Here is a 12,205-nt window from a genome sequence, read left to right as displayed (position 1 = left end):
CAAAGGAAATCTTGTATATTTTGTACTGTATCAGAGAGATGTCCAATATATGAGTGGCTCCTTGTCAGCTTTTTTGGCATTATGCTAATCCTGATTCCTGTTGAAGACTAATGGATTTCTTCTTGTGTGTGATCAACAGGATGAGTTTCTGATGGAAACTCAGACAAGGCTTCAGTCAGGGATCGTCCAGTGTTGCCTCACCAATGCCAGGCTCTCTGGCCTCGCCATGGAAACCTCTGTGACGTTATCTGCTGAGGTAGACGGACCAGCTGACAGAATGACTACAGTTTGAGATCACACACATACATACTCACACGGCACACAGAGGAGGGGAAATTGTACAGAATCTTGTACAGATCACCTCAGAAACCCCTCATGGATTCAGTCACACAGTCCCCAACCCAAAATGCTGACTAGCAGATTTATGCAAATAATAATTCTATGGCAAACAATGATAACCGTAAAACTCCAAATCCGGGTAATAAAGGCAGAGTAGATCTCCCTAATGAAACGCAGGCCTCCCCACTGATTCCCACCTAATGTTCCCACCGAGCCGCTTGCCACTTTCCATAAAGCAATTTTGCAAGCCCTCTTCAAACGTGAATCACCTAGAAATGAAGAGAACCACCCCCCCCCACCCCTCCATCATCCCCACCCTCCTACATTCCCCCACCATCAACTCCATTCTTCCCTTCCTACAGCGCTCATACTAGAGCTGTGTGTGTGTGTGTGTGTGTGTGTGTGTGTGCACGCGTGTATCCATGTAGTATGAAGTTAGCTGAGTTTCACCTTCATTAATCAGCTTTAGAAGCCCAGGCAGACGTTCATCAGCAAAATCATATGAAACAACTGAGCAAAGTGCATAGAGCTATAGTAAAGAGAGGTGCGGAGGTGTCTGTCTGGAGGTGTGCATGGTTGTATAAACTCATTTAAAAGCAGAAGCACAGGCCTACACGCACACAAGATGCTTTTATGGACACACTTGGATTGTTTTTGGTTATTTTCAATGTTTTTTAGAGATTTACATTCTACATCTAGAAAAAACTTTCACACAAGACTCAACAATGAGTCCCCTCTTCATTTTTGATTTTCCTCACAATGCTTTTTTTTGTATCAGAACCCAAATTAATTATACTGCTATGTAGAAGACTACTGATTTTCTTTAAAGCTGTATGTCTTGTATTAATGGCACTGCAAACGGCTTCAGATTTAAAGATAAACAACATTCCCCCAAAACACATTTTTGAATAGTAACCATTTATTTATTTATCTGTAGTTTGAAACAATGTGGGCACGTTTATGTTTTAATAACAGGTCACCTCCTGCGGATTTGTGAATATTGTAAAAATGTGTTTAGCCTTGGCTGAGGTAGAAAACATGGCATGTCATAAACAAAGAAACTTTAAAAAATTGGTGTATGAATAAAAAAAATATGTGTAAAAACTTTCTCATAATAAATAATGATTTTGCAGTTTGCATTGCATTTCCCCCCTTTTTTGTATTTCTGTTTCACCAGAGATACAGAAAACTATGTTTACAGACAGTTCAAATTCATTTATGACCATAACTTAGACTCATTGTTAGGTGTGTGGCAGCAACTAAATAAAATGAATAAAAAAGAAGGATGTCCACACACTGGATTAGAGCTCCCAAAAGCTTTTTATTGGACTGGAAAAGACAGCATTTCTACCATACCTTCTTCATCAGTCAGCAATGTAATACCATATTTCAGATTTATGCAGTTATATGCAAAAGTTTGGCTACCCCTGGGCAACTTCTATATTTAAGTAAGTAAATACAACCCCTGCAGCAAATTGACATTGAATGATTCTTTCTTCAAATGTTAATGCACTGTTACTTTAAAAAGTAGGAAAGAAATTAAACTAATTGTGGCATGTGCAAAAGTCTGGGCAACCTACTATGTTAATTCTTAGTAATCCCCCTTTAGCAGATATCACAGCTTGTAAATGCTTTTTGTGGGTCACTTCAATTTGTGAGTTATTTTTAGGCTGTACTGCACACACATCACATTTAAGATCTTCCCTCAGATTTTCAGCGACATTAAGATCAAGGGATTTTGAGGTCCGCTTTGGATCATTGTCCTGTTATAGAAGCCAGCCTCTTTTCACTTTCACTTTCTTAACTAACACCCAAACCACAATGGGTTGGTGTTAATGACAAACCTACTGCAGCTCCCCTCAACTCTAAATTAATAATTTTAGCATCTTTCAGGTCATTGTTTCAGTTTTATGGCCTGCAAATTTACTGTATTGGTTAAATCTGAGTGTTTTCATTAACCCTGTTTCCAGTAGCAGAAGGAAGCTGTCTTCAGTGAAAAAAGCCCTAAAAACTCTATCTGCTCACCAGCAAACAGCAGACAAACACAGTTACAGACTAGGTGGTGAACATAGTGGAGCATTTAGCAGCTAAAGAGCCAGATATTTTTCTCAAGAGTTGGTAGTGCCCAAAACCGAGCTAAAAGAGAGGGAATATTTTATGTATTCACATTGCCCGCTATTTGGATGGAAAAAATACCTGGTGTCTTTGCTGGCTCGTTTGCTTGCTAGCCAACAGCTTCTTTGGATTAACTTCAATTCAATTAAATTTTTATTTATCTAGTGCCAAATCATAACAGAAGTTGTCTCTGGGCACTTTTCAGCAGGACATAGGAACGAGAATATAGCACAATGCAGGTTCCGCATAAAAATGTATAATAAGAATAAGACTAAGAATAAAACCATTAATTATAATAATAGCGGTAATAATAAGCATAATAATCATAATAATCAAGCTAAATATAATAATAATGATAATAATAATTGAAGCAGTGGGTGTTGAGCAGGATCATTGGGGCAGTTGGTGGTTTGCAGTCACAGATCCAGACTCTCTAGCACCAGGGGCAGAAAATACCTGCAGAAAGCGACAGGAGGACAAAGGAGAGAGACGAAAAAGCACAAGACTGCAGGAGAGAGAGGAAGCCAAGTTAGTAACGAGCATTGATGCCATATGAATGCGTGCAGATGGAGAGGAGGAGGAGGAGAGAGGAACTTAGTGCATCATGGGAAATCACCCGGTAGTCTAGCTGTATGGCAGCATAACTAGGGGATGGTTCAAGCCAAGCCTGCCCTAACTATAAGCTTTATCAAAAAGGAAGGTTTTAAGCCTACTCTTAAATGTGGAGAGGGTGTCTGCCTCCCAGGCCCAAACTGGAAGATGGTTCCACAGTAGATGAGCCTGATAACTGAAGGCTCTGCTTCCCATTGTACTTCAGGAGACCCTAGGAACCACAAGCAAGCCTGAGTTCTGGGAGTGCAGAGTTCTAATGGGGTAGTAAGGTACTATGAGCTCTTTAAGATACGATGGTGCCTGACCATTAATGGCTTTGTTGGTGAGGAGGAGGATTTTAAATTCTATGTATAGAAGCTAACACTTATAAGTCGTCTCCTTTATCTAGCTAAAAACAAGAAGGTAAAGACAGTACAGTCCATGGTGTCCCAGTCACATATTACAAATGCAGTTTTTTTATTGGAAAAATAACTTTGATTTGTATCACTAGTAAATGGATTGCACAGTATTATTTTTGTCATATCATTATTGTAATGTAACTTTTTCTTGTAAAATAACTATTATCAGAATATAATGATGTTTATCGTAAAAGTAGAACTTCTTATCTTATCGTTACTTTTTCCTTGAAATTTTGACTTCTTTTTCAGTATGACTTTTTCTTCTTAAAATATACATTTGTTTTCTCAAAAATGTTTTATCCAGCTTCTGTAGAATTTAGGTAGTATTTGTACACAGCCAGTTCTGTGGCAAGCATAGGTACTTTACAGTTTATACTGGTAATAACTACTACTGCAGAGAGACATGTAGGGAGTCTGCAGTGACTAACATGTGAGTTACAGTAGTTGTAGATCCACAGTCGTCTCTGTGGATCTGTGTCTCCTGCTACGGTCTGAGGGCTGCAGGGCGTCAAACTAAGTTGTGTGAAGGCAAAGCAGGCCTACAGTATGTGCTGTGATCTGCTGTGAATTTCGGTTTCATCATTCTCATGACTAACACATCCACAAACAGCCTGCACCACCTCCCCTCCACCAACACTGGTGAAAGATCCAGTGATTGACAGATGAGATCAGATGAGTGGATTTAGCAGGGGAGATCTCGGCTTCCCTCCGTGGGATCTGAGATTCACATTCAGTAGGTACACCCATACGTTCAACCCCCCACCCACCCACACACACGCACACACACAAACACACACGCACACACACACAAACACACACTATCCCCCCAGATGACTTGCTGGTTCCCCCAAGCTAGAGTGGGAGGTGCGTGTGATTTTTTTGTGTTTGTGGAAGCAGACTGACAGCAGCATGTGGCCACCAACGTGACTCAACTTCCTCACTCCCCCACCCCCAACTTCACCTGATGTTTCAGACTCCACGTCTTCATCCACCTCGTCCTCCTCAACCTCCTTCATCATAACCCATGTGGGCATGGCGGCCTCCCAAGCTCCCTCTCCTCCAGCCAAAGTGGCCCCAGGACTGGTTTCAAGCCCCCCGCCCCCCAAGCCTGGGTGATCTGAACCCAATCAAGTCCTGATGGCAGAGGCAGAGGAAGCAGATGCCTGGGCAGTGGGAGTAGGGCAGCATCCATGGCAGGACTGGGGCTACTTTATCATAGTTAGGAAGGAGTGAGGGCAAGGCATGAATATCAGCATGTTAACACAAACACACATACACACACAATCACACACAAACACACACACCCAATGCAGACTAAAGCTACCTGCACTTGAGGTAGAACTTAAACATTTGCTAATTTATTATAAATTATATTTTACTGTGATCACTAATTTCTAACTTTGTTAGCTTTTTATCCTATTATATTAAATGACTGACAACTACGATGCAATAAGAGGTACGTCCTGTTCTCTGTATAATAAGGTAAATGAATGTTGAAATCACAACAACTTACAGGACTACAGAGGAACTTAAGGGAAGACACTGGTACTAAACTGGTAGTGTTAAACTATTCATGGAGTTTTTAGAAAGTATGAGTTTATTGCATGTTTTTATTGAGATGTGGACAGAGGTCACATAAAACTGTACTGTTTCTTTTTGTGTTTTATGAAATTAAAACATTTCATACTAGGATGTGTATGGGAATCAGAATCGGATTGGGAATCATTATCCAGTCCACTGAGAGAATGGAGTGGACCTTTAGTCCCTTAGTCAAAAAGCGGGGAACTGACAGTTGTGCTGAAAGTAATGACTTCAGCCAGCTAAAGGCTGATCCTTAGAGGAAAGAGAAATGACTTACGATTGTATAAGGAAATGTACTCAATGAAAGAATTTACTAACTTTTTGAGTCAAAGAAAAAGGCATGGCATGAATAACTGGGAATGAGAATACATGTACATGTATTCTATGACAACTACTTGTTGTCTGTTATATTTTACCAGTTTTAAGTGTAAAAAGTCAAACTATAAGTTTGGTCAGTGTTCACCATAAAAAAGTGTTGCATGGAAGAAACAACATAACTAAAGCCTAAAGCCTTGAAGTCATGTAAGGCATGTTTGCTTGTTTAATTTCGACCTGATGGTGGCACATCCTCTGACGACTATGATTACTATGGCACAGCAAATTTATTGGAAAAGAGGACATTCTTTTTTGATGAAGACGCTTCTCATGGGCCAAAGTGTTGTTCAAGAAGGAAATTCTGGGCAGAAATCAACATCTTTAGAAATCAAAATCATCTGGACACCATGAAAATTTATATCGAATTTCATACCAGTACGATACTAGTCCAGATATATAGTGAGCCAGTTCGGCTCACTAATGAAGACTGTGAAATGAAGATGAAAGTTCTCGAAAAGCTAGTAAGAGGTCCTTTGAGTTGAGATTATACTGTCAGAGGGTCTGAAATGAACTTCCATGCTCGTGAATAAGGGGTAGTTTCGTTAAGTAGTTAAATCATCATCAACATGAAGTTTACCACTTAGGCACAGTGGTGCTTTGACCTAAATGCATGCTAACATACTTACAGTGAACTGGTTAACAGGTATAGTATTTCCACCGTTCGCCATTTTGGCATGTTAGCATGATAATATACACTAATTAGGGCTAAACACAGCTATTTGTTCATAAACCAAAGTTTTGGACAAATTAAAATTTTGACCTGATGTTGGTACTAAAAGTTGTTACAATATATCCTGCGGGGAACATGAATGTCCCCCCATGAATGCAATTTCGTGCCAGTCCATCTAGTATTTGTTAAGATATTTCAGTGGTGGACTGACTGACCAACAATGTGCTAATCCAAATGATAGCATTATGCAAAAGCAAAAACGGGTAAGAAAAAGAGACAATTACACATTTGCAGATGACCATTTCATACAGTATACTGACTTTTATGTATGTAATTATTTACATATAAGTATACATATATGCACATACACTGCTGATACACCTAGCTACAACTTGCAAAGTGTATTTAATCGCATACAACCAGATGTGTTGTAAAAAGGTTTTTCCCCCTAATTTTAATGCTGTGAAAAAACATAAAATCATAAAATCCAAGAAAGAACACAAATGGACACTAAAGTTGACCAAGGATCAAATTAAAGACCTAATCATTCAAATTTTGTCAATAAAAAGTGTTTGCACAACTTTGCATAAAAGACAGACTCTGCTATTGAAGTATGCACACAGTATGTTGTCTCTTTCTTTGTCCCTCTGGGGGATGATAAGGTGAAGTTTTCCTGAGCAATGATGTAAAGAATAGGTCAGCGCTTGTTGTAATCACTCATGGCAGCTCGAGATTATTGCTGAGCAATTAGGCAGGACAGTTGTGTACTTTACTAATGAACAATGGTTTAACGAAGCCTCCCTCAATGCTCCCATCCATCACCCACAAACATTCCCAACTTTTCCAAGCTCACACACAAACATACACACAGCACTGGCTCCCTAAAACATGAGCATCCACCTCGCACACACACGTGCGTCCTGCTGCTGCTGGGCTGTTGGAGGTGTTTTCATCGGTTTGATGAGTTTCTGGCCGACGCTCTCAGCTTCCCTGCTGAATGTGTGGCTGCCTCTACCCCTCCTCCTCATCATCATCTTTCCCTCTTGTCAACACAATCCCTCCATCCATCCGTCCTGAGGCCCAGGCCCGATGGGGGCCGATCGGCCCCTCGCAGCGTCCTCTGGGTGCTCTCTGCATCTCCTCTGGTCCCCTGCCACTGCAAACATTTGTCTTTGGACACCAGTGAGAACCTTTGATTTATTACATTAATTCTCTAAACTCACAGCTCCGTGCTCGGTTCTAGATCTATTAAAAACTTTACCCTTACTACTCACAAAATTTAACATTACAACCAAAAATTTTATTTAATCTTAACCCTTTACCCAAGTCTTTTGTTTGTCAAGGTGACAAAAATGCTGGTCCAATCATACTCAGCTAATTTTACATGGACTGAAACTGGTCTACTGTGCCATCACCAAAGCTGCCTTGTGATTAACAGTATTTCTGCAGCATAGACAATACTTGTGCGTCTTTGTGGGTTTGTTTACAAGGCTTTCTTTATGTGTAGTTGGTCAGTGGGAGCTTAAATGTGAAATACAACAAGACTAAAACCCTAAAGCCCCGTCAACAGTCCCTAGAGAACACAATAGTTATTTAGACTCACAATAGTGTTGTACGGAGCAACCATCATGGTGATGCATTTGCTTTAGACTTGGAAAGTGGTTTCAACAGTACTTTTTCACAATGAATTTCCTTCTGGATAATTTAATGGTACTGTAGGTTTTCACAGTCACTTCTAATTATTTCTGTTTTGTCGCTTTACCAATTCAGAACGCATGCAATGCAAATGAATTCAAAGCTCTGTGACTGGATGTTTAGGACTGAAATACATGCACCATGGTGGTTGTAGTTACTTTCTACATAGGCTTGTACCTTTGACTTTTATTTTATCAAAGAACGATTTATTTTCTAACATAGTAGTTCATCTTTTGCACTGATGATTCAGCCAGGAGAGTTCCATGTCCATCCGAGACTTGAAGAAAGGGAACTGCCGACAGTCTATTTAGGAAACCACCAAGACTTCCAGCGCCTCCACAGCCCTGGACACCAGTAATAACTTTAAAACTTTAAAAATTCTGTTGTGACTGCCTGTCTACACCAGACGTATTTCAGTCTGGTTTGGATTCTTGTGTGGCAGAAAAGATACACTTTAGTTTTAATCAGTGAAGCTGTCTACAATCGCCACATAATCACTGGTATTTCAGTAGCACTTTCTCTTTACTGTGACCAGAAGAGATTTTTTTACACTTCAGATTTTTACCACTGACTTAAGTAAATAATCCTGAGGGGAACATGAATTTCTGAACCAAACTTTATGGCAAGCCATCCAATAGTTTTGAAACATGTAGCTAAGACACAGTCTGAACCAAAAATGTAAACCTCATGGTGGCCCTAGAGTAAAAATCAGGAAACCATTAACATCAGAAGGACTTCTCCTCTGCAGACCATAACTGCTCGTACAAATCTGCATGGGAATCCATTCAACAGTGGTCGAGATATTTTAGTCTGGACTAAAGATGGATTGATCAACAATGCTGTCCCTTGAGCTATGCGCGGTTATTAAAAAGAAGACATTCTCTGGGGAGCACATGGAAATCTGCGCATTATATGTTGATATTTTTTGTGTAAAATATTTTTGAAAAAGAAAGTACAAATTTTGCTCTGATTTAAAACTCTGATCTGAACATGAATATCCACAGCTAAGTTCATGTTGATCAATTGGACAATTTGAACTAAATGTCGCATTTGAAAAAAGGTCAAAGGTACCCAAATTCATTTGGAAATATCCTCTGGGGACCATAAATATCTATATATGCACATCCGTAGGAATCACTATCTCTGTCTACTATATCTATTAGTATACTTTGTACTGTATATACATCATAGATAAGTGTAGACAGAAATGAACAACTGGTTGCTGCAGACACTCTCCTTTGATAAAAGCTAAGAAGTTTCTGGTACTCATTAGTGGAGAAGAGGAAGCAGACTACTCCTCTTCCTCTCTTGACTTGGCCTGCTTGTCGGAATGACACATGCCCATTCATTACTGGGGAAATAAGGAGTGAAGAGGAGGGGGAACAGCTTCTGTATGGCTCTTGTGGCTGTGCCAACTTTTGGGAAACAGATGACAAGCAAGCTAAGGCTCCACGTGTACTCCCAATGAAAATCAAATTTGGCTCATTCACAGAAGGCTGTCAAAATGCTGTTGAATGTGAAGGTGTGAGCAAATGTCAGCAAACTCTTTGAGAGTCCAGATCAGTTCATTGAACAATGAAGGAGTTCACAGGACTTGAAAGGAAGTGAAAAAGAGGGAGGAAGTGATAAAACTGGAAATATGACATGAACAATAGCAAGTGATGATGAATTTTGTTTAAGTATTTCAGGGTATACTGCTAAATGTACAGCATGTATGAATGTGTAGGTGTGTTTATGTTCTTGTCAGATCTTCAGATTCGCACCCTCCACTTGAGAACCTTTTGGCTGATTCTCACTTTTTCATCAATAATTCATGTTTTACATGAATTATTACTTATTACTGAATTATTACTTATTATTATTATTATTATTATTACTTATTACTGAATTATTACTTGATGAAAAAGTGAGAATCAGCCAAAAGGTTCTGAAGGAATTACAATATACCCAACATGAACAGCCACTTATTTATTACAAGACCGGCGTTCCAGATTTAGGTCACATGGTCAGCCAGTTCGGCTCACTAATGAAGACTGTGAAATGCAGTTGAAAGTTCTGAAAAAGCTAGTAAGAGGGCCTTTGAGTTGAGATCATATTGTCACAGGGTCTGAAATGAACTTCCATGCTCGTGACTAAGTGTTAGTTTTGTTAAGTAGTAAGTAATTTAAAGTTAGAAAACATTTATGGTGGAATGTTTCGTGTTAGCTTTCAGGGTTCGACTACCAAATGGGGGCCCATGCCCTCAGGGGCCCCAACAGCCCCAGGTTCATAATGTGAACTCAGCAAAATTTACAAAGACAAAGCAACTTTATCAGAGCTAATTTTAACACTTTAAAATATTCTATATATACACTGGTGGTGTCAAAGCCAGGTTAGAAGTTGACAGTTAAATGTTAAATTATGTCACTGTGAGAGTGAACTAGTAGAAACAAGTTTTAACACTAACTATTTGCTGACCAGGTCCTGCATTATTAACTAATCCAGAGGCGCTATCTTTTAGAAAGGGCCCTGTGTTAAAAAAATAAAGACAGTTTTAACATCTTCATTATTTAAAATTATATTATACTCAATTTTTCTATATAAATCTGTTGAATCTGTATGCTTTAAAGTGAAGGTTTTCAAACTGAGAGGCCCCTCCCCGGGTCGATGCAAGGGGTTTGAAGGGCTGTTGCGGAGGGAGAGATGTGAGACAAAACTACTCCGTGAGGTGAAAGGACACATGCACGCGGGTATTCTTAAGACAACAGGTTATTAGGTAGTTATTGTAGTTTGGCTGCTGATTTGACCGCTCATCAGTTGAAGCTGTCGCAGTGTCTGTGACACACAGCTCACAGAGGTAGTTAAAGTACTAAAGCTATTTCTTCACCGAGTCGTAACTCGAAATCCCAACACACAGACATGAAACACATTTTTTAGATTCAGCGTGACTTACACTTCCCAAGGATATTCTGAATAAATGTCTGTTAATCCTCTTAGAAATCATAAGAAAAAAAATGCTCCTTATAATTGCAGAACTTGCCTGGGAATCATCATCAATGTTTTTAAGTTTTCTTCAGCATTATCCATGGGTACACTGCAATCAGGAACTGCTAATAGCAAATTCAGCATATTTTTAATGGTGGCAAAATGTAAACAAATATAGGTTGGAAAAAAAACAAAAGAAAACGGGGCACAGTATGCATGTATGAATGAGTTTTGGCATTTCATTCTTTCCAGCTCTGTATTGTAGCAGCAGTCTATTTTCAGGTGAAGGCTCTCAAACAACCATACATTCATTTAATCCTAATAACCATCCTTTTCCTCTCCTCAGGCTTCTGCCTAAAGAAAAGAAAAACACTGCTGCTGCTAACCTTGACACCTGCCACAGCTCTGTACAGCCGTTTTGATAAATTTACATTAAAAGAGGTGAGGCGTCTGGCGGCAGAGTCTGCCTTCCACTGCCTTTAATCAATGAAAACGTTTTTGTGGGCCTCTGGAGAGCGAGTAGAACCGAAGATAAATATTGGCAGAAAAAAAAAAACGGTGTCGTCCTCCCCAATCGAGGGCGACATAATGATATTCAGAAGGAGACCCCCTGCAGAGCCACGAGGCAAACTGTTCCTTAGCAACAAAACACATTTTCCCTCTCTGAGTGCTCAGAACGAGGATGGTGGCAGGGTGTTTTTGGGGTGGGGGGATTGGGGGTGAGTGGAGGGGGGCCTTACCACTTAAACCAGCAGTTTCATGTCTGTCATTCTGTCTTGTCTATTTGGGTATGACATTGTAGTTTTAAGTCTGTAGGTGTGTTTGTATGTGTGTATGTCTGGCAGCCAGGTTGTGAATGTTTGTTTGTCAGTTCTGAATGTGTGAGCATGCACGAATCTGCTCGATTCGTGTGTGTGTGTGTGTGTGTGTGTGTGTGCGCGTGTGTGTGTGTGTCATCCCTCTATGGATTAAGGAGTGTTAGGGAACAGTGACCAGCATCAGTGAGAGTGGATTCAGTCCAGATGCTTTCATACACGTAGACATGCAGTACATGGCTTACAGCAGCTGATGGCTTGTATTAGTTATGATGGAAGAACATTTCATCTGCCAGATGTTAAAGGTTCTCACTGCGATGTGATACATAGCAAAACCAGACAATGTAATATTGCTAAGAAATTACTGAGTTCGATAAAGAAGCAAAGCTCCTCAATTTAATAGAGCAACAAACAAGTATGTTATCCTAAGTAAATTTAAGATGTACTATATTTTAAGCAGCTTGTTCTCTAAGAGCAAAGGGCCAGGTATACTCAAGAAAGCCATGCACTCACAGTGCCTGTTTATACTACCCTGTGTGGCTGCATAGGTGGACATTTTCACACATGTATGGTTCATATTTCCAGCCATGTGGCCATAAATCCCACGCTGCTCATGGATGTCCATATAGACCCATGTCAAC

The 12,205-nt window shown here is 39.9% G+C and overlaps 1 protein-coding gene across 1 annotated transcript in view; it reads left to right on the top strand.

Moving 5' to 3' along the window:
- si:dkey-288a3.2 (protein phosphatase 1 regulatory subunit 37) overlaps positions 1-292 on the top strand; it is a 94,965-nt gene extending 94,673 nt beyond the window's left edge. Inside the window, 1 exon segment of the mRNA XM_040137329.1 lies at positions 140-292. Within this exon segment, the coding sequence (XP_039993263.1) occupies positions 140-292 (153 nt within the window).
- The last annotated feature ends 11,913 nt before the right edge of the window (positions 293-12,205 follow it).

This window comes from Xiphias gladius, chromosome 10, assembly GCF_016859285.1.
Source record: "Xiphias gladius isolate SHS-SW01 ecotype Sanya breed wild chromosome 10, ASM1685928v1, whole genome shotgun sequence".
Classification (NCBI taxonomy): Eukaryota; Metazoa; Chordata; class Actinopteri; order Istiophoriformes; family Xiphiidae; genus Xiphias; species Xiphias gladius.
This window is presented reverse-complemented; position numbering and strand designations above follow the sequence as displayed.